Genomic DNA, 23,762 nt, shown 5'->3' on the forward strand with positions numbered 1-23,762 from the left:
GTCTTTTTCTTTCTGTTTGATTTAATGGTGTCTAGAATTGATGCAGCAAAGCAGGATGGGTCTTTAGGAAGACTGGTCAATGATGACCATACAAAGGAATAAATATGTGCAGATGATTCACCACACCTGTGTTTGTGATTCATGACAGTCAGCCAGGTGATGAGACGATGTGAGACTATGGAGAAAGTGGATCTGGAGAACTCAGGTTTGTAAAATAAAGGTTTTTATCCTCAAATTACTGTCAGAGGTGTTTTTGAGCTTTAAGTCATGAATGTAATCTTCAGTGTTACAGATTAAGTGATATGTTTATATAATATGATTAAGTTAAATGGAAATGTTTAGCCACACAACAGTTTATAGAATTTATAGAGTATTTTAAGATTTTACAGCTGTAGCATCATAACATTAGCATTAACTCTTACAGGAGCTAAAGAAATGGTGCACAAAGGTCTTGGATTAAACGTCTGAATGTCGTGTTGTTTTAGAAACATATAAATACAGTTTGGTTGATACTTGTAACTCACTGATCTGCGTATTCCAGCACATTATGGAAGTTACTGTATACTGAGCAGGTGGTCATTCTTAGGATGGGTTATTTTGGCTCAGCTCCTCAGTTAATGCTGTGCAGGCCATGGAGTCACCTGGTAGCCTTTGTAGTGCTTGTGCTAACAGGCTAAACATATAAGGAGTACTAAAGAAACTTTAGAAGCACAAAAGGAGAACAAAATTATTCAAAACTAAACTGGCTTTACAAAATAATAACTGTAGACGTTCACACACCAGACACTTCATTAAGTCCACCTCCTTGTTTCTACACTCTGTCCATTTTATCAGCTCCACTGACCACATAGTGTCACTCTGTAGTTCTACAGTTACAGACTGTAGTCCATCTGTTTCTCTGCATACTTTGTTACCCTGTTCTTCAGTGGTCAGGACCCCCATGGACCCTCACAGAGCAGGTACTATTTGGGTGGTGGATCATTCTCAGCACTGCAGTAACACTGACGTGGTGGTGTTGTGTTAGTGTGTGTTGTGCTGGTCTGAGTGGATCAGACACAGCAGTGCTGCTGGAGTTTTTAAACACCTCAGTATCACTGCTGGACTGAGAATAGTCCACCAACCAAAAATATCCAGCCAACAGCGTCCTGTGGGCAGCGTCCTGTGACCACTGATGAAGGACTAGAGGATGACCAACACAAACTGTGCAGCAGCAGATGAGCTGTCGTCTCTGACTTTACATCTACAAGGTGGACTGACAAGGTAGGAGTGTCTAATAGAGTGGACAGTGAGTGGACACAGTGTTTAAAAACACCTGCAGCACTGTTGTGTCTGATCCACTCGTACCAGCACAACACACACTAACACACCACCACCCCGTCAGTGTTACTGACCCACCACCCAAATAATACCTGCTCTGTGGTGGTCCTGTGGGGGTCCTGACCATTGAAGAACTGTCTAATTCTAGAAAAGCCTGTAATCAGTCTTACCATATACTACAGAGTGCACCTATATGGTCAGATGAGCTGATAAAATGGACAGTGAGTGTAGAAACAAGGAGAAGGGTTTAATGAAGTGGTCAGTCAGTGTACATGTGGTGTAAGATATAAGAAAATATAAATTTAAACCAATTTAAAGGACAAAAAGTCTGTGAAGCACTAGATGAGCCAACACTGGAGTCAGACAGTGCAGCATTATGTGTTGAGGATTCGTCATTTTGTACACAGGGTCTTTTAGCAAACCTCCATGATAGCAAAGTAAAGGTGACACGTTTAGTTAATAACTAGTTAATATTTAACTAGTACTCAGTATTAACTAGTTCTGTGCTTGTCTGAGAAATTAGTGCTTAGAGAAGGTTATTCAGCAATGTTTGGTTGAATGTCGTCTCACTCAGCGTCTGTGTTTACAGGCAAAGATTTTTGCCAATTTGACTGAATACGTTATGATTCTAGATTCAGACTGAGGTGTTTATGTTCTCACTCTGTCCAACAATCTGATAGAAAATCTCTATTTACTTCCACACTATGAGTAATGATGGGTTAAATTTCCTATGTTCAAGATCAACTTTTTTTACTCGTAGTTGGTTTTGACAAAGACATGCTGCTACTGAAGTAACTTGGATTAACCTATTTATAGCTGTGGGGTTTTGGTTTTGCTGCCGCAGTTTTTGGCAGTAGCTTACCAAAACGAAACATGGAATTGTGCTCTTTACATGACCGTATGTTGTGACTATGGGTGGGAGAATGAGTCAAATGTTTAAAAATAGGGGGCAGTGTTTTACATTTTCATGAAACTGTCCAATGAATTTGAGATACCAGCGGGTGGGCCGGATAGAGCATCTTGCCGGGCTGTGTCTGGTGAGTGGGCCGTATGTTGTGCACCCCTGGTGTAGAGGGACTGAGCATGGAGGGATGATGTAGAGGGATTGAGGATGGAGGAACTATATAGAGGGATGGTGTAGAGCGACTGAGTACATCAATTAAATGCAAACCAAACTAAAGATGAAGGTCTCCCAAACTACAATGTACATAGTAGATTTTTATTAATAGGGGAGCAGCAGCTCATTCAGGTCATGATTTGATTTGATTCATGATATGATTTGAACTTTTCAGGGTATTTTGAAAACAATATGAGTAAAAATGATGTTCAAAAACTTCGATCACCCAGTGCAGCTGCTGGAGGTGCAGTAATTAATAGAAAGCCCATTTTCCATAGTGCCATGTTACATTGCAACGATGCACATTGTTACATTGCCACGATACACATTGTGTCACATTTATACACCTGATTATTATTTAAGTATTGGAGGTTTTTTCTGTATGTGTGTGTGTGTGTGTGTGTGAGTGTGTGTGTGCGTGTGTGTGTTTGTGTGTGTGTGTGTGTATGTATGTACTTACATTTTTTCAGTCCTGGTTTGATTCTGTTCTCACTTCCATGTTCCACTCTAAACACACACACACACACACACACACACACGTTACTATATTCATTCAAATGTTCTCACCTTCCTCTGTCTCTCTTTCTCTCTCTCACATATATATATATATATATATATATATATATATATATATATATATAGTGATGGGGGTCAGTAGGGTGAGGATATGGGGTATGGGGGGTGTTACCCACTGTTTCTCAGGCAGTGACCTGTTACATATTTAGCAGAGAGCGTGGCTGAGTGGATTATTCATCATTTTTCAATTAGTGTACATTTTTCAAAATCTGAAATCAGGTTTTTAAAATCGAGAAAATTTCCCTCATCTTTTTTCACAGTGAAAATTCTCTCTCTGTCTGTTTCTCTCTCTCTCTCTTGCTCTCTCTCTCTCTAATAGCTGTATTAGTCTCAATTGTAACAAAAGTAATGATTAGAAGCTTAATATGGAAATGTTAAAAAATAATATATAAAACAAAGAATAAAATAATAAAATATTCATATCTATATATGTGTTCAATGTAAAACCAAATCATCTGTGAAAACATATGTACACAGATGTGTAAATGATAAGGCCCCCCAAAAGGGACACCATGAGAATTAAGCTGTGCTAATTAACCTTAAGTAACATCTATTAAGCAGTCTTCATTTCAACATTAATTTGTTAAATATTATTAGGAGCTGTTATTTTTAATTTACAATAAGGATCGTGCAGCAGGGTCCCTTTTTTAATTACTGGTTAATTGTCATCGAAAAATTGAATAATTTTTACTATGAGCTCTTGTGTTTTTATGAAGCATTTCTAACGATAGATATGTTTTCATTTTACAGAGATATTTAATAGACATAATTAAGGGCTATAACCTAAAATTGATCCCTGAGTGCTATCAAATTATAGGCCAACCTCAAATCTTCCCTTTATATCAAAGATAGCTGTGATATAGCTAATTTTTTCATACATGAAAAATTTCAGTCTGGATTTGGGCCTCATCACAGTACAGACAACACTTGTGAAAATCATAAACAGTCTTATTATTCTCTGACCAAGGAAATGTATCTCTACTGGTTCTGCTTGATCTTAGTGCAGCATTTGATAAGATAGACCACTCTATTCTACTAGAAAACCTTGTAGGAGTAACAGGAATAGCTATTTTCTGGTTCAGATCTTACCTGACTGATCACTATCAGTTTCTAAATGTAAACGGTTCATTATCTTTTCTTACAAAAGTAAAGTCTGGTGATCCACAAGGCTCCGTTTTAGGACCTCTATCATTCACATTATATATGCTACCACTGGATACCATTATCAGTAAACACGGCACCAAATTCCACTGCTGCACTGATGACATACAGTTATATATATCAGCCAAAAAATATGATAAACTTCAATTTAACAAGATTAAGGACTGTATAAAAGACATAAAAGACTGAATGCTGAATAACTTTCTCCTACTCAACTCAGAAAAAACAGGTTCCCCTTTATGGTCCAAAAGCTGCTAGAAATAAACTGTCTCATGTAACGCTTAAACTTAACAATTTCTCAGTTACATCAGGTACATCTGTAAAAAAAAAACCTTGGTGTCACGATCGATCCTGATCTGATCTAATTAGTTTTCCCTGTTAGATAAAAGGTACAGATCTGGGGATTCATGGTCATAGAGTATTATGTTAAACTGGGAGTGTTGGTGCCGTCATCCCGCTGCTCTCATGCAGTCACTCAAGTTTGTTGATGGTGGAGCGGATGGACACTGACATCTCAGAGAGCCTCATGTCTCTGTTACCTTCTGTCTCTCCCTTTTAGTGAGGCTGTAATAGCTTGAGCTGCCAGAGTCTCTGCTGCTCTCTACTTGATCTATTTATTTATAGCCATTGCCTCACCTGTTTTTCCCTTTTTCTGTATTTTTACATTTTATACCAATGTTAAAACCTTATTCTCTGTTCATATTGCTCTTTTGTTACTGTTTGCTGTCTGGTGTCGACTAGAGGAGGATGGGTTCTCCTTGTGAAAATTGGTTACTATCAAGGTTTCTTCCTCGTGCTCTTAAAAAATGTATGTTTTTATAGTATTGTATAGTATTGTTCTAGGTGAATATAATGAGAGCAGTCTAGGTGAGATAGCTGCATTCTTAGTGAGTAAGAATAGTCTAGGAGTGTGAGAGCAGTCATAGACATTGCAGCCTACATGAACCTACATTCTTATTCCAACACACACACACACACACACACACAAAGCATCTCTGAACACAGTTGTTCATACCTGAGAGTGCTCAGTGTGCATTGTGGATCCTCCAGTCTAGCAGAGAGCAGCTTCACTCCTGACTCTTCTGGGTGATTGTAGGTCAAATCCAGTTCTTTCAGGTATGAAGGGTTTGAACTCAAAGCTGAAGCCAGAGAGGAACAGCCTTCCATTGTGATCATACAACCAGATAATCTGTGAAAAAGTAAAAAGAAGAGCATCAAAGTATCAGTGAGTAAATCAGTTTGGATATGGAACCTCACTGCTTGATAATGTATTTTTTTATTCTAAACTTACACAAAATACAGTATTTGCTTTGGTCTGAAATTTTTATCTCATTGAATGTAGATCATCAATTATCAGTTATCAGTGTCATCAAGTTGATCAGTAAAATGATAAATGTCTGTTGATAAAAAGACCAAATGAAACATTTAAATTCTGTTAGCAAACTTTTGTCTAAGTAATCCAGAATCTCCTGAAAAAAATTAGATACAGAATATATGATTGCTTTAAGGCTTCTTATATTTTAATCACAAATGAAATAGAATGAGTGTTATTTCCAGTTTTCATCATTTGAGAGGTGATCTGTAACTTAATCCAAGATATGTGATTTGAAACATCCTGTCCTCTAAAAGCCAAGCGAGACAGTGTCAAGAAAATCTCTGTAAATATCTGTAAACATAAATACATAAATAAAAAATAATACACATTGAAAGAACTCGTGCTAATTATAAACACAAAAAAAATTCTTTTTGAAAAAAAAATTTGAAAGATTGCATCACCCCCTTCATATGCCTCATTGGTTTGGTCCACTGCGTACTATCCCCAAGCTCCCACACACAGTAGCCCTCAATATGAGGGTCTGTGAAGGCAGGAGATCCTCAATTGAAATCATCATAACTCACTGAATTTCCCACCAATTTCCAAGCAGTTTGATTTTTAAAAAATGCCAGACGTTATTTATGATACTTCGTTCTCAGATGGTAACAGTAATATTTATATAATATTATTAATATTAACTTTCCCTCCATAATTAGATTCTATAGTACGTTCTTTGTTTTCTTGCTGCATGTAAAATGGCTGCCATGATGGAATTTTTGGATATAATTTGGGAAATAAATTGAGATTTAGTTCTTTTATACACTGACAGTAAACATTAGAGATCAGTTTTACATTTTTATTTATTTTGTTTCTACAGTTTGAGTTTATAATTTAAATGTATAAAGCATTACAAGAAGATCACCATACTCATGGTAATAAGTCATTTTTTCATCATATGTAAAACATTTTTGCAGTTGTATAGTTCATTTTTGTCTAAAGGCAGTGTCTCCAATCATCCTGCTGTTTTGCCTGATTTTTCTTCTTTTTTTCCCCTTTCTTTTGTTTGTTGATATTTTTTTGTTCAAGACAAGTTTTTAAGGTCTTAAGTGTTGTTTCATCTTGAGGTTGTATATGAACCATAACATTTTATTTTGTTGGAATTTTTCCATTTAGTATTTCTTTTCTTCTTCTTTCAGATTGGGCTAGGCCAGGTGGTCAGTGGCTTGCAGCGGGTGGCTGTAACTTAGACCAATATATACTTCCCAATATATACTTTTAATACGATAGTACTTGTGGCACCTTTGGAGTCCTCTTAAGGAGTTGCTCTTGAGAATTTTTTAATATTGTTTATTGTCCCTGCAAACGGTGAAATGAAATATCTGCTCATACCCCCCACACACCACATTGAACAGACTTATTGTCACAGCATGTGTATGATGCTGAATGATTTTTATGGAATATTTTGTAGTGCAGTTTTCCAGATCAGTATTGATTCAAAATTTGTACAAATGGCTGGCAAAACATTGATGTGTTAAAATCATGTTTAAATGAATGCTTAAATTAATCATGTACAAGTCTTCTTTTAGAACAGAACCTTTCTTCCTGCTGGAATTTAACTTGATTGAACTATGTGACTGTGGAGAAGGAGGCGTGGCCGAGCGTCGAATGCGGGACGGAGAAGCTGGTCTGGCTGAACCAGCGGGCTAAGTAGCTGATTCTGCCAGCCTACTTATAGCCATCTCTTCCTTCCGTAGGTGGCAGAGCCCAGAGAGAGAAGGAGACCTATGAAGGCGTGAGAGCCGAGCCGAGCCGAGCCAGAAAGAAAGAAAAGAAAAGAAAAGAAAGAACTGAAAAGACCCAGCGAGCGTCTTGTCTTACTTTGTGGGCTGAAAAGCCGAGTGTTTTGAGTGTATAAGTAATAATAAAAGAAAGCTCTCCGTCTTCACACCTGCCCCCGGCGTCTTTCCTCCACCCATCGTTAAAGTTGTTACAGTGACCAATTTATTATTCAAAGTTAAATTAAGTAGATGCTTCATGTTTTATGATATCAAAGATTTTTTGGTAAAGTACTGTTTTATATTTATCATTCAGGAATCCAAAAAGTGGCAAGAAATGACAGGTGCCACCCCCTCTGTAATGCTTGCCACCCCACCTGCCACACCAATTCTTTTAAACATAAAGCAAAATTGTATTAAGTACAATGTGTATATCCTCCAATAAGTCATGAAGCAGCCAAGAGCATTATCCAAAAAAAATAAAAATAAAATAAAAATACCACGCACACATACAGAGTTCTTTGGTCTGAAGAAATCACGAGACATGTCTTAGATCGATCCCAATCTGTTCTTCAATGAACATATAACCTGTATTACTAAAATAGCCTTCCTTCATCAATATTGCCAAAAATAGTTCACACATTTATTACCTCTAGGTTGGAATATAGTAATGGTCTGCTGTCTAGATGTTCCAGCAAAAGCCTTAACAAGCTTCAGTAAGTCTAGAATGCTGCAGCCAGAGTCTCACAAGAACTAGAAAGTTTGACCATATCAGCCCAATTTTATCAACCCTACATTGGTTACCAGTGAAATTTCACACTGATTACAAAATTCTTTTACTGACGTATAAAGCTCTAAACGGTGCTCCCTCAGTGAACTTATCTCTGATTATGAACCATCACACCTATATAGATCACAAGATGCTGACTTACTGGCAGCACCTAGAATTAATAAAGTTACATCAGGAGTAGAGCATTTCCATACAAGCTTTGGGATAACCTTCCAGTCAGTGTTCAGGACTCAGACATAGCCTCAGTTTTTAAGTCTAAGCTAAACACCTACTTGTTTAATCAAGCCTTTGGTAATTAGATATTTAGATAAAAGCTGCAGTTCTGGGGGTTCACTGACATACAGTATTATGGCACACTGAGAATGCTGGTGCTGTCATCCCACTGCTCTCATGCATGTTCTTAAGTTTGTTGAGGGGAAGGGCGCTGACATCTCAGGGACCCCTCATACTTTTGTTACTTTCTGGCTCTGCTTTTTAGTCAGGCTGCACTGGCTAAGCCTGTGGTCTGATGCTGTTGCTTCATCTGCCTCGATCGGATGCCCCTGCTCACCCACCTTCTGGACCAATTTGTCCACTATGGAGCTTCCTGCTGTCCAATGCTGCGCAGAAAGCCTCACCTGTATGCCACTTCAACCCCCTGATGACACTGCTGTCTGCACAGACTCTAACTATTTAATCATAGACATTCTTCCCCTGCCTCACATTACTCTGAGCTCTCCTCATATTCATACTAACAGATCATTGTTGTGGGCTTCTAACAGTCATTTACGTTCATGGTTTTTCACCTCTTTACAGTAGTTACTGGTTTTCACTGGTAACAATGATTTCCACAGATCAGTGTCTCACTGTAACTCTGATAGGCCTCTGATAGTAGTCATCAGTTATCATTGGTTAACCTAAATTCCTGTCCAATGACAGACTGGTTTCTTTTTTCCTTTTCTCCTTATTCGATCTTCTACATTAACTGTAAAATCTTGTCCTCTGTTCACTTTGCTCTTGCATTTTTGTTTTGCTGTCTGGTGTCGACCAGAGGAGGAAGGGTTGTGCTTTTTTGAGTCTTGGTTCCTTGGTTTCTTTTTCTTGCTCTTAGGGAGTTTTTCCTTGTCACTATCACCTTTTGGCTTGCTCATGGGGTTCTGGACCTGGATTTTCTGTGAGGCATTTTTTTTTATTTTATTTTTTTGTTTTGTGACAACGCCTATAAAAGTGTTACACAAATAAACTTTGACTTAACTGTGCGTGAACCCCTTTCCCACTTGGAATGCTTGGAACATACACAGGAAGTTCAGAGCTTCTGCTAAAGGAGAGTGAGTATGGATAAAAACAATAGCCTTTCTGTGTTCATAAGTGTCATATAAAAAAAGAGTTAACTAATATTTACTGCATTGATTCTTAAACTGTGTCGCAACTGATTTTTACGCATATGAGTGCTGGATCGCCACATGATGGTGATAATGATCATAAACTCAGTGTAGTAATTTTTTCTGCCAGTTTGGTATCATTTGGGTCCTCAGGTCTAAAACAAGTTCAAGAGCCCTTGGTTTACTGGATTAAATCTCACAACACCAGAGCAATATTAATCAGAAGTAGCTGACCCATGCACACAGTAGCTATCTAGACAAATGAATAAAATGAACAGCAAAAACTACATCAGAACTGCATTTGGATTGCAGTTAGCATTCACAGTTCCACTAAAGTTGGATTTATTGAAGGCATAATTAGAAAAAGTATGTGCAGTTTAATTTGTGAGTCTTGATTTTAGTTGCAAATTGCAAGCTCTGCAGCTTTTGGACAGCCTGTAAAATTGTTTTAGTTAAACATGTAATGCAGCCAACTTCTGCCTCTTTATAGTAGACATACTTTGGAATAAGACTGAGTGAAATTTCAGTGCAGTGAAATCTACCAAGTTATGTTACTTGATTTGTTCAGAGCAGATAAGCATGTTGGTTGCAGTTGTTTTGCTGTTTTTTGAAGTTTGTTCATAAATTGGTACTTTGTCTGAACTGTGTAAAAAGATATCCTGCAAATCAAAATTACCTTAGACATGTAGCTCCAGGCATGAATGCACAAAGCAACAGTAACTCCCACAGATGTCACTTTAACATGCTAACCTGCCAAATATCCCTGCCAGGTGTGGTATCATGTTAGGGGTATCATGTTAATGCCACCCCTGCTAAAACCTTCTAGATCTATCACTGATACTGAAAGAAACACTGACCTGAGTATTTCCAGTTTACAATGTGAACTCTTCAGTCCAGTGGAGAGCAGCTCCACTCCTGAATCATGCAAATCATTGCTGCTCAGGTCCAGCTCTTTCAGGGAGGAGTTTTCCAGTTTTAAAAGTGATCCAATATCTTCACACATTTTTCCTTCAAGGTTACACAAAGCTAGTCTGCAAATAAAGAATAAACACATTTACAGCATACTTAAATCAGGATATAAGTAACAGAAGACAAATTGAGTCCTGAAATGTTTTTTTCTCAAACGTTCAATTACTTGCTTCACATTTTGTCTTTACTTCTTTTCACCTCAAATATTATCCAAATATTAAGTTTGTTTCAAAGTGCCTTAACTTTTATGTTTACAAATGATTTAAACAACACTTGAATGGAAGAAAAATTAGAGCTATAATAATGATCTTAAATAAAATTCATGTAACCACAACTACTCATCTATGGTCGAGTGTGTCAATGCACTTAGAATAATGATAAGGAAGGTAAAATCACGCCAGCAGTTCCAGGACAGCTTGAAAGCAGCAGGAACAGCATTTACACAGAGACCAATAAGCAGTGAACAAAGTACCTGCCACCCAATTTAACATAAGACAGTAGGAAACAAAGCAGAGCTGTAATATCTTTCTCCTGAAAAAAATAAATGGAGGAACTGCTCCTCAGTCAACATCATGCTACTTGTCACTTTTCAAAGCTAAAAAAATACAAACAAGTTAACTAATGTTAGCTTTTACCAAACTATGTTTCCTCCAATACCACATCAAATCAAGACATGCTCACCTGATTTTATGACCCACCCAGGCGAATAAAAGTGTAATATTATAATATTGTTTTAGAAAGTAAATATGTTAAGTCTACAGTTGTTTTGAAGGGTCAGCCTCCATTACTCATCCAACACTAAAAGCTGCTGCTTCAACCTCCAGTGGCTAAAAAGTTTCCCTGGTTTGATTAATGTTATCATCTCTTTACTGACCTACATTTTTTAAGACATCATGTCTGCAATGAAAATTAAACAAAGGCAATTAATTTTTGAGGGATAAAATGTTTTCAGATATGCTGATGTTCTACAGCAAATACATAGCAAATATTACTGTGCTACTAAACTTTTTAGCACAGATGCTACCAGGTGATGACATGGCCTGTGTTGAGCTAAAAGGTTGACGAACATAGTATCAGTAACTAAGGCCGACAAATGGTTTGCAAAAAGTCAATTTATTACTGTACTTTTTATCTTTGCTTTACGTTTCAGTTTTTTTTTTATTTTTAACTTCACTCCTATTGCTGCACAATTGCTGTGTATGCCTGGTCTTTTTCTATTGTGATGTATCTACTCTTTTTCTGTGCTCAATGTGATCTGCTGAGAAATTAAGGTTCAAAAATCTATCATTACCTTTAAAACAAAATTGTTAGTGCTGTTTATTAAATAATATGTCATCATTATCTATCATGACAACCATAGCCAACTGTTAACAAACTATATTGCTTAGAAGAAGAACTGATTATTGTGATAAGTGTTAATCATAAATTAGGTTTTGAACATGGTGTATTGTATTGCTGTTTGAATATGCAATCATTTTAGTCCAGTTTGTACTGAAATATGGGAAAAACTATGCAGGACGGTTAATATAAAACCACTGGATTATTTTGGAGATTAATAAGTCTGTGTTTAGGTCTGGGTTGCAGGACAGAGACCAGAAGAAAGGGCTGAGAGACAAATGACATAAGCAAATGGAGTTTATACTGGATCACCATGTTTCCTTTGTAGTAGCACAGAGCAAATATCTTTCCTTTCCTCAAGCATGTTAAGTAATCTTTTTTTTTAATGCAAGGCTGTCAAATAATTCTGTATTAGCTCAGACACTCCTACATAAACTTGATTAAATTCTACTGATCACTTCACCTGGAAACATGTTGTTTCCCAAAATATGATTGATCTGATTTAATTAAATCCTTGATTCAACACTGTCATGTGATGAACAGCTCCATCTAAGCTGCATCTGTCTTATGATGAAACATATCTGTACTAGCAGCTGTTGATGTGTAAGCAGCTTACACAAAATGTAAGTATTTTTCTACAAAATGTGTCAGGAAATATTTATGAATAAACATATACTAGCCTTTATAAAGTAAATTGATAGGAACACTTGCCTGAGTATCTCCAGTTTACAGTCTCCTGTCTTCAGTCCAGCAGAGAGCAGCTCCACTACTGAATCCTTCAGCTCATTGCTACACAGGTCCAGCTCTTTCAGGGAGGAGATTTTTGCTTGTAGGGCTGATATGAGAAATTTGCAAGACTGTACAGTGAAATTACAGATGGCTAATCTGCAAAGAGAGAGTAAATACAGTAGAGAACACAGTTCAGTCAGAAAACATGGAATCACACTGAAATAATCTAATGCAGCAAAAATCATTCCATCCTCTTTTTTGTTGTTATTTTTTGTGTAATAAGAGTCAATGTCTTTCAGTTTTCTTGGCAGAATTGATTGGTCTTTTTACCTAATTTGTATGACCTTGTGTATTTTTTTATCTTCATCATAGATGGTCAAATATGGGAACATATAACTTCATCCATTAATGTATTCACTTTTACTACTATTCCAATGATTGGAATCAACATATGAAATACCAGTTAATATCAAATCAAATCAAATTTATTTGTATAGCGCTTTTTACAACTGATGTTGTCACAAAGCAGCTTCACAGAAATCCATTTAGAACAAAGTTTCAACATGAACTGTAAATCCTCCAGGTGAGCAAGCCAGGGGCAACAGTGGCAAGGAAAAACTCCCTCAGAGCTGAGGAAGAAACCTTGGGAGGAACCAAGGCTCACATGGGGGGACCCATCCTCCTCTGGTCAAACTACGTACAAAATTATTATTCTACTAATATTAATAGTAGTAGTAGTAGTAATAGTTAGGAGGTAGTAATAGTTAGGAGACTTCAGTGTAGAGTGGGCAGCCAGTCCAAGGCAGTTAAGACCAGTTATTTTGCAGAAACATATAAACTTTATTGCCAGTTTATGATATACACTGTACCTACAGTCATTGGCCATTTAAACAGACTGATCTGCCAATTGTGTGCACTGTGTAAGTTTTCTGACTGTAGCCCATCTGTTGCCGCACAATCAGCGCCCCCCCCCCGTCCTGTTCATCAGCAGAAAACGATCACCATAGTATCACTGCTGATCAGATATTATTTGAGTGAGGGGTAGAGCTGCACAATTAATCATACTGTTACTACCATCCCTGATTTTTTCAGCCAAGATAACAAATCAAATTACAGGACACACATATGGCGCCAGAGTAAAATAATTATATTGAAGGGAATGTATTAATGGAGATAATGCCCAAATATTAGTGCAGTGATTGTCTTACGTATAGTGCTGCAATCACTGGTGTTAGTCTTTTTAGCATTTCTAAAACAGCAAACCTCATGTAAACAAACTATGATCAAGTTTGGGATTACTCTGAGCATAAGCCAGTTTTTTTTTTTTTCTGAGACAGAAAAATTACTGTTTGTTACTTAATGGCTTTTAGACTGGAAATGAAATAAATCAATTTTGTGATCACAAAATTTTGCACAGTAATGTATCAAAAGATAAATGAGTTGCATAATTCAACAATGCTGAAAAAGAATAGCTGTTTTTGATATTCTGACCTGAGTATCTCCAGTTTACATTGTGAACTTTTCAAACCAGCAGAAAGTATCTCCATTCCTGAATCCTGCGGGTTATTTTTACTAAGGTCCAGTTCTTTCAGGGGCCAGGTTTCTGATTGTAAAGCTGATCCCAGATTTCCACACGTATTCCTCCCAAGATTGCACAAAGCTAATCTGCAGATGGAGAAAAATTGTGTCACAATTATATTCTTGAACAATGAGTAATGTGCTGTAATGTTCCCATGTAAATTTCACGTTTTTAAGTCCAATTGACACTTCAGGCACTGTTAAGTGGTCATTTATGACTTCCTGTTTCACTGTGATGTAAATATGAGGTGACATAGAGGCCAATTCCTATAGTCATTCATCAACATGCAGAGGATTAAAGAATACGCTAAACAAGTGAGACAAATTGTGTTGACCTTTAATGGCTATTAAAAAACAGCTACACAGTTTTGAAACCCTGTTTGATGAGCTTAAAAGGAGTTTCTACAAGAAAGGACAGAGAAACCTGGAATATCTAGAGAGATTCTTTATTGAGAAATGGTCTCAGATTCCTTGCTCCATATTCTCCAATCTAATTATAGGTTATGTTAGCAAAGGGACGTTGCACACATTACTAAATACAGGGATGCCAATAACTCTGACATACCTGTTGTTTTATAATTTTTATAAATTTATGATAATCAAAGATTAGATTTTTCAGATATTTTCTGAGTGAGACTGAGCTAATTAAACATTTTCATAAACTTTTTTACCCATCTTTACCAAGGGTGCCAATAATTATGGAAATTCTGACCTGAGTATTTCCAGTTTACAATGTGAACTCTTCAGTCCAGCAGAGAGAAGCTCAACCCCTGAATCCTGTATGTCATTCTTACTAAGGTCCAGTTCTTTCAGGGATGATGTTTCTGTTTGTAAAACTGACTGCAGAACATCACAGGACTGTTTACTGAGTTTACACGCAGCAAGTCTGCAAAAGGAAAGTAAAAGCAACACATCATACAGTAAACTAAATATAGAAATTATAATAGTTTCATATTTTAACAGTGCTGGTATACAATTGTAAAATTTCATGAAATTTTGAGATTCTGACCTGAGTATCTCCAGTTTACAGTGTGAACTCTTTAGTCCAACAGAGAGCTTCTCCACTCCTGAATCCTGAAGATCACTGTTACTGAGGTCTAGTTCTTTCAGGGAGGAGTTTTCTGTTTGTAGAGCTGCACTCAAAGTTTCGAGGGACTGTGCAGTGAGATTACAGTCAGCAAATCTACAGGTGGGGAAGAAAAGAAAATATAATACTTAATATAATACTTACAATATTTAATCAATAATCTCTGTCAATCCATTGCTTTTCATATTGCATTAGCCCAGTAGTAACTGAGCCTTGACTGAGAGACTAGATAATCATTATCTTGTTTTAAAATGATGTGCACCTATATAATTGTGTGCCTATAAGCAGTGTGCCATCATGCCAAAATATTGTCTGGACTGTTCTCCATAAAGGTTGCTGCTACAAAGCTGAGTTTCATTTCGTATATGTGCATATGAACATGCTTACATGCAATGTGGTTATCTTTTCCTATCTTCCTTTGTAAACAGTGTAACTCATTGGTGTTCATCAAACGTAATACATAGTTGTATTTCACGCTCACTTTTTAGTCATTTGCTGTCATTAAACTTGGAGATGAGTAGGGGCAGCCAGGCCCACCCACTTCTTGCCTAGGCCCATCCAATCAAGCAGCTGCTTTTATTTGGAATAGATCTGCTAATATTAAAATGAGGAAGGCCTAAAATTATTCTTTTTTTGCTGTTGTCAATTTTCAGGCTGTTGTGTAACCTGTTGTGTGTTTCTGCATTATACCTAAATAGCGATGAAAATGCTAGCAAATTTAGTTGTGAATGTTGCTGAAGTTGTGTCTGTAATGTTTAGCCAATGGTTTATAATTATTGTATATTATATTATAATAAGTAATGTTTCTTATGTGTTAATTTGATGGTATTTTATTGAGAGATGGCTATAACAGCTGAGAGAGAAACATGCAGGCTACCACTGAAGTTCAGTAAGCTCACTAAAGATTTTAAATAATACTTTGCTGTGTTGGAGTTTGATTTCAGAACTGTACAGTGTCTATGGACTATGGCTGATCATACAGATTTGTCAGCTATATAACACGGCTTGGCTTTGGTGCTTAACATTCTATGCAGTCGCGATGTGTGAAGCTGTTTTCATTGTCCATAGCTGTATTCTATGTCCGCTATGGGGTGCTTGTTCACATTCTGAATATAATGTATTGTTGTAGTTACTGAACAGAGTGGATTGGTTTGATATCTAGGATTGTTGATGGATTACAGTATGATGACACAGCAGGTCAACGCATTGCAGAACACTTTCACACATGTAATGTACTGTAAATGCTACTGAGCTGTAGTGAATTGTGTGGCCCACCCACTTTTATTTCACTTTAATCATGCATAGTTTGCAGGGCCCTATGCAATGTGTGTAGTGAAAGTATAGGGCCAACTGGCTCTGACAGTGACCACACACTGTGCTACTTGCAGCTTCCTTAAGCACTACATTATCTATCTTTCATTTAAAACAAGTAAATAGTGATTTATGACGTGATTCAAAATCAATCTAGTGACGAAATTCTAAAGATTAGTAAAATATGAAAAAAATGGATTTTCTGAAAATAACAAAATTTCCTTAAGGTGCGCAGACATTTATTGTGGTTGAACAGAGTGGATGAGTGAATAATGAATGTTAAGCTCATAACATTCATTATTAACAACCACGATAAATGAACAAGTACAATAAAATAATAATTTTCATTAAGTCTATTAAATATCCTCATTCTACTATAGACCCAATCCCCTCCTGTACATTCAATGTTACCAGTCTACTGGTTTCTTAGCAGGCTGGCGATGTGGCAAAACATAATGCCAGGATACTTCAGGAAGTTTTTTATATGCATGATGTCACAATATTTATTTTTTCTGACATTTGATGTTAGAACAGACAGCGTAGTACCACATTTTAAAAACAATAAAAAACTATGAAGCCAATGCTTTGCATTTAACAATTTCACAAACCTCCTCTTAGACTGAAAGAGCTGAAACCAGGATTATTCACACAGGCTCTATCCTCAATTGGTGAATTGATTCATGAAATGAAAATGATTTAAATGTAAGCACTGAGTGCAGTTTTGAGCTGTCTCCAACTCCAACTGTTTTTGAGTCACAGACAAAAACATGTGGAAGACCATTTAGCAAAACTGGTGAGGCTCTGAAAACTACATATAAAGTATGCAAGTCTGAGTAAAATGTGCATGTAACGTACACATCTACATCACACTTTTAATAATCCATCTACCAGTAGAAGCTTCAAAAATTACATAAAGATAAAATATGCGTATATACATATATATATATATATATATATATATATATATATATATATATATATATATATATATTCCTTAAAGTACCTAGACTTGTTTGACATTTTGTACAGTCCATAATTAATAAATAGTATCATTAGCTTAATAATATTTGTGTTCACTCACTGGGCCTTTCTGCAGTTTGTGATAGTAGGGATGAGTCTTTTGTATCCCTCTTCTGATGTGTTGTATCTCTTCAGCTCAAATTCTTTCCGCACATTCTCTGACTGGAGACGCATGTAGGTTATGAGTGAGCACTGTGCAGGAGAAAGCTTCTTTTTTGACAATTTATCTGGAGTTAGAGAGAAACAATGGAAAACTTTCAGATACCATCATCATCCAGTGACTAAACAGAACACAACAGATGTTGAAGTGAACAGTGGCAGAGGATTGAAAACTTTGATATATAATTAATTTATGCACACATTATATATTTATTTATTGGTAATTAATTTATTAATTTAATCATAAATATTAATTATATGCATTACTAATTAACTATATTCTTCTGATGTTTTTGGGGCATTCTTTATCTCTACAATAAAGGACAAATCTATACCTGTTGTTTTCGTAATAAGGCCTACCCATTTTTTGTCTTTATGGATATTCGTGTGCTTTCAGTATCTGCTTGAGCAATAATGCCTGGCATGAACTTGGATACGGTCTAATTAATAAACTATATTTATGCTGTCTGTCCCTCGGTTACATTTTAGTGATTTTGGCGCTCTGGCACATTCTCTAAAACTCAGTAATAATAAATATCTAACATTAGATTATTTCACTGGAAGTACAGAAGTGCAATATCTTCAACTCATTTCATTATAATGAAGGTGTTTCTCACAGGAATATCAAACAGTGTTTCAACTTCTACAAATCCAAATGTTTCCAATTTGATCCTTATTTAATATTTAGACTGATCAGTTCATGCATGAAGCTGCAGAGAGTTACTTTCACTTGTACTTGCATCTTAATTCACTGACATGCTGCTGACAGTTAAGCCAGTTAAGCCATGTTCTGATCAAAAAGTAAACTCTGATGCATAACAATTCATGGATTAGTTAGGTAAGTTACTTCTAAATGGCAAATAATGAATTTGTAAATTAGACTGAAATTTATAGATTTGGGTTTGAGTAATATAAAAATATTTTCTGTACACATCACTACATCTATATGGCCAAAAATATGTGGACACCCCTCCTAATTACTGACTTCAGGTGTTTTAACATTCATTCCTAACAGATATACAAAAAAAAAGGTTCCATAAACATTTGCAATGGGTCGTACAGAAGAGCTCAGTGACTTTAAACATTGCCCTGTCAAAAGATGCCACCTTTGTCACACATCAGTTTGTGAAACTTCTGACTTAGATCTGCCCTGGACAGTTGTAGCTGCAAAGGGGGGCAACTCCTTATTAAGGCTGCTGGTTTTGGAATAGAATGTCCAACAAGCTGATATAGGTATGATGGTCAGGTGTCTACATCCACATTATGTATAACACACAATATTTTGATCAAATATGAACAGCTAATCTGGTTAGTTCTGCATAAAATATGAGAACATCAAACTAAAAAATCCACACAAACTGCTGTTTTTTTTAAACCCATCCATCCATCATCTAAACCGCTTATCCTTCTGGGTCGCGGTGGGGTGCTGGAGCCTATCCCAGCTGTCATTGGGTGGAAGGCAGGATACACCCTGGACAGGTCACCAGTCCATCGCAGGGCAGACAGACATACACATACATTCACACACACACTCACACCTAGGGGCAATTTAGCATGTCCAATCAGCCTGACTGCATGTTTTTGGACTGTGGGAGGAAACCGGAGTACCCGGAGGAAACCCACACAGACACGGGGAGAACATGCAAACTCCCACGGAAATGACTCCCAGGTCACCCGGCCGGGAATCGAACCCAGGCCATTCTTGCTGTGAGGCGACATTTATATTCATTTACTTAAGGAAAAGTGCTGCTCAGTACCTGGCTCTATGTGAGAAACTGCCCTCTTAGCTACTAAATCAACCAGTTAATCAAATTCAATTGACTATTGGGTTCAATTTCACACCTAGGCATGATCACTGCCAGACCTGTTGAATGTAAATATCACTTAAATACAAACTGTTTAGCAATGTGAAGCAGCTAGAAGGTCTTATTAAAGCAGCACATTATAACACGTTCTAAAGAGATTTAAATACAGATGCAAAATAGTCACTGAAATCTACCAGTCTGGAAAGGCCATTACAAAGCCATTACTAGGGCTCTGGGGCTCCAGCAAACAACAAATGGAGAAAACTTGGAACAGTGGTTAACCTTCCCAGGAGTGGCTGGACCACCAAAATTTCACCAGAAGAGCGCATCAACAACTCATCCAGGAGGAATAACCCAGACGAACATCTAAAGAACTGCAGGCCTGATTTGCCTCAGTTAAGGTCAAAATATGCAATTCCACAATAAGAAATACACTGGGCAAAAACGGCATCCATGGGAGAGCTGCAAGGCACAAACCACTGCTGACCAAAAAGAACTCAAAGGCTCGATTCGCATTTGGCAAAAAATATCTAGATGACCCCCAAGACTTTTGGGATAATATTCTGTGGACTGATGAGTCAAAGGTGTAACTTTGTGGAAGAAATGGCGTAAAGCTAACAACACATTCCACCATAAGGACATCATACCAACAGTGAAACATTTTCTGCTTTGCTGCTGCAGGACCTGGATTTGTCATAATTAATGGAATCATGAATTCTGCTCTCTATCAGCAAATCCTAAAGGAGAACATCTGCCCATCAGTTTGTGATCTAAAGCTCAAGTGCAGTTGGGTTATGCAGCAGGAAGTCCACCTCTGAATGGCTCTATAGGAACAAAATTAAGGTTCTGGAGAGGCTGAGTCAAAGTCCTGACTTGAATCCCCTTGAGATGCTGAAAGTATGAAAGTATGGCACATCCAGTTATTAGGTTTAAAGATGATGATGCATGACATCTTTTCTGCAACTTGGTACAATCTAACTCATAATTTCTTTTAAACATGTAGAAATTATTCCTGAAATGACTAATAAAATTTACCTTTCAAGATGAAAGCTGTAAACGCCGTTAATATAACAGCAAAAACTGAAATGCAGATGATGGCAACCTTCCAACCCTGAAAATGTTTTCCTGAAACACAAACCAAATACAAATATATAGCAGCTTAAACAACAAATGTAAAGTACTCTTTAAAAACCTCAGACCATAAGAAACTGCAACTGTTATTTGTTTACTTAATATTACTTAACCATTATTAACATAGTATCTGTTTTAATTTGAACAAACACAATAGTTAATGTAAGTCAACACTTAATGTGAAAACAACATTAACTGATGCCGTCATTATTTAATATGCATTATTTAATGTAAAGATTACCGATTTTTCATTTTTCGCATTAGTTTGTTCAAAGGGGTTCAGACACGGCAGATTTGCTAGCCTGTGTTACGCAGCGTTTGATCAGCTTCATACCTCTACTTTTAACTGAGTGAGATTCCCACATACTGAATGTTTGTAATGCTGAAATAATTTCATGTGGTTTGGCATTAAAATTCCCTCTTATACCCAAGTGAGAATTCCCCAGAAGCATTCACAGAAAAGATTTGGGTGACTATTGACTTCTAGCATTTGTAAGAAACATCAGTCTTATAGCCAAAGCACTTAACTAAAGAAGCAAAACTTGGACACCATACATGTCTTGGCTGTCTGGCTACATCTGGGGTAAATGGGCAATTGTATAAATTAGATTTTTATTACATACTAAGGCTTATTATTCAGTACCTACAGGGACTTCAATTCAAACTGGAGGAGCTATTCTTAGGTTATAATGTAATAAAACTTTGGGCCTGGACCCAGGCCAATTAAGGGGTTAATGCTTTTGTTGTAAATAAATGATTCATAAGTAATGATACATTTAAGTCATAATGATTCTTACCTTTAACTTCAACATAAACAATCACATCATCATTCAAGACGACAGATTCAATATGACATTTATAAGCTCCTTCATCAGAAAGCCGCAGTGCTGAGAGTTTCAGTGAGGCGTTTCCTTTCCACAGCTCTTCTTTGAATAGAGCTGTTCTCCCTCTGTAAGATTCCATCTGACCATTATTTCTGTCTCCATAATCTGCATACAGATGCACCAGTCTATCATCCAGATGCAGTCTGGTCCACTCCACCACAATACCCTCATCGCTGATGCTGGGTTTGATAAAACAGGGCAGAACCAGGTCTTCACCAGCGTCAGCAACAAGAGGAGCAGCTGCACCAACAATTTTAAAATGTGCTAGAAAGAAAAAATATATACATATAAGTTAATGAAAATTATGCTACCAGTCCAGCTACTCTCTCAATATAGTGTTAAAGGGAAATTCCACTATTCTTTTCAAAATGTCTGCATAATTCAGTTGTCAAAATGTAAACAATGTCATTCAGAGTGTTTCTTTGTGAAAAGGTCAATTGCAGAGAATATTACCAACTCAGATGTCTTTACAGTGGTGGTGATAGGAACCAGGGGTCGCCATGTCTACAAGACAAATATAGACATTTTATTTACTATCCAGAACCACCAGTGAACCTACATGAGTCTTCTGAGTTTATATGGAATGTTGATGATGGAAAATAGGGATAAATCTGAAAAAATACGTTTTCCTTGGGGTCATCACTCTGCATTTAACTCCCCCCTGTGAATTTAAATGATTTAAAAACGTTTCAGTCCAAAATCTACATTTAATGTAATAACTTTCTGTGATGGAGCTTTTAGAGGTGCTAAACTCTTTGGACTTCTGGTTCCTATCACCACCACTGGGAACAATTCTGAATCTACAAATTTCTCTAGAACAAAGAATTTCATATCAAACCACTTTGAATGACTTTGTTTACATTATAACCATTTAATTATTCTGAAAGTCTGAAAAATCAGTGGAATTTCCCTTTAACTCCCAGTGTAACACTTCTAACTCTATGGCACTCCAGTTTTCTGGTCATAATATCATTGCACACCTAAGGAAGATCAACGTAGCACACTGAGCACTTGATTTCAATAATGTGCTATATGAATGGTAAAAGCAAAAGTTTGGGCACCCTCAGCCAAAATACATTTTTAGTTGAGTTTTGAAGTGAAAAGAAGTTATTTATTTCAAAGACCCCCTTCACTCAAATATGTATTTAAATAGTTGGATGACTTATTATGATTATGTACAGGCCTGTGCAAAGTTTGAATGCCCCAATCACGTCCTCTACAGAGAACTTAATTTTTTGCAAATCTAAATGCCAATTTCTATGCTGAGTTTAACACATTGGGAGAAATAAAACATGAAAATAAAATATGCCTTAATTTTTGCACAGCAAATAAACAGTAATTGTGCAGTACAGTGTGCAGAACTGTGTTCTCAACAAAATGTAATTTGACACAAAGCTCCCAAACTTTACCATAAAACTGTAGACTGGAATTTGTGTCAAAGGGTTTACCACAGTGCAGAGTTCACATTTTTCTGTTAAAAAATTGGTGGGATGCTTTGTTTTTAGATGTCAGAAATTAGCTTGAACCGATCACAACCCAACAGTTTCCACTTCAGGAAACTTCTTTAGAGTTGCATAACATGCCTGTGCTAATGTGGCTTACTTATTCGAGCTGTTTGAACTGTGCAGTTAGCTGCTAGCTAAAATAAATTAATGATGTTTGTCTTTAAAATTAGAGCAGTGTTAAATTTAACCACCTCACTGTAGCCCCACTGCAGGTTTAGAGAGTAAAGACTCAAATCTGAGTGCATATCTGTATTTTTGCCTGTGCTTAAGCTACTTTCACACCACACACAAGAGGCTGATGTTATTAAGTTACAGTTATTATAATGTTAAAGTTACAATGGGAGTTTTGTTTCTGATCTGCTGTTCAAACACAGAGACAGTGTGTAGGGAGGAGGAAAGGGGGCATATCAAATTTGCATAACTGTGCATATTCATAGTTCTTCATTGGTTTATTGAGTGTTAAGGTTTGGGATGCTCCTCTGCCATTTTAGTCATTTTGTTCCACCTCATTTTTTTGGTTAACATTAATATTAATTCACTTCAGCACTTTATCAAAAGTTTGATTGTCAAACTGTAGAATTTCATGTAGCAATAAACCAGAATAAAAGAGTTTACTCCCAGATCAGTTTGCTACTGTAGAATGTGATGAAATGGAAAACTAGGGTAAACGCCTGATTCAGATATCTTTAGAAAAACACTTCAGATCTTAGTTCTGCCAATACTTAACTCAATTTCAATGGACTGGCTGAATAAAAGACTGTGAACAGCTGCTTGTGAGGAGCGTTCATCAGATTTCTCTTCTTAAAATAAAAAACTCTTCAAATCTGCATGGCT

At 36.7% G+C, this 23,762-nt stretch overlaps 1 protein-coding gene across 4 annotated transcripts in view; it reads right to left on the reverse strand.

The window, feature by feature from the left end:
- Positions 1–23,762, reverse strand: part of LOC118802147 (butyrophilin-like protein 9) — a 72,943-nt gene that overhangs the window by 18,142 nt on the left and 31,039 nt on the right. For 2 of the 4 annotated variants that reach the window (XM_036562620.1, XM_036562619.1), the window contains 10 exons: positions 21,337–21,687; positions 20,444–20,533; positions 17,506–17,671; positions 15,036–15,209; positions 14,739–14,912; positions 13,940–14,113; positions 12,431–12,604; positions 10,270–10,443; positions 5,187–5,360; positions 2,895–2,941 (listed from right to left, as the gene is read on the reverse strand). In XM_036562620.1, coding sequence (XP_036418513.1) covers positions 2,895–2,941; positions 5,187–5,360; positions 10,270–10,443; positions 12,431–12,604; positions 13,940–14,113; positions 14,739–14,912; positions 15,036–15,209; positions 17,506–17,671; positions 20,444–20,533; positions 21,337–21,687 — 1,698 coding nt within the window. The remainder of the gene's footprint in view (positions 1–2,894; positions 2,942–5,186; positions 5,361–10,269; positions 10,444–12,430; positions 12,605–13,939; positions 14,114–14,738; positions 14,913–15,035; positions 15,210–17,505; positions 17,672–20,443; positions 20,534–21,336; positions 21,688–23,762) is intronic. The other 2 variants (XM_036562621.1, XM_036562622.1) reach the window with 2 other exon arrangements.

Source organism: Colossoma macropomum, unplaced genomic scaffold (assembly GCF_904425465.1).
Source record: "Colossoma macropomum unplaced genomic scaffold, Colossoma_macropomum, whole genome shotgun sequence".
Classification (NCBI taxonomy): domain Eukaryota; kingdom Metazoa; phylum Chordata; class Actinopteri; order Characiformes; family Serrasalmidae; genus Colossoma; species Colossoma macropomum.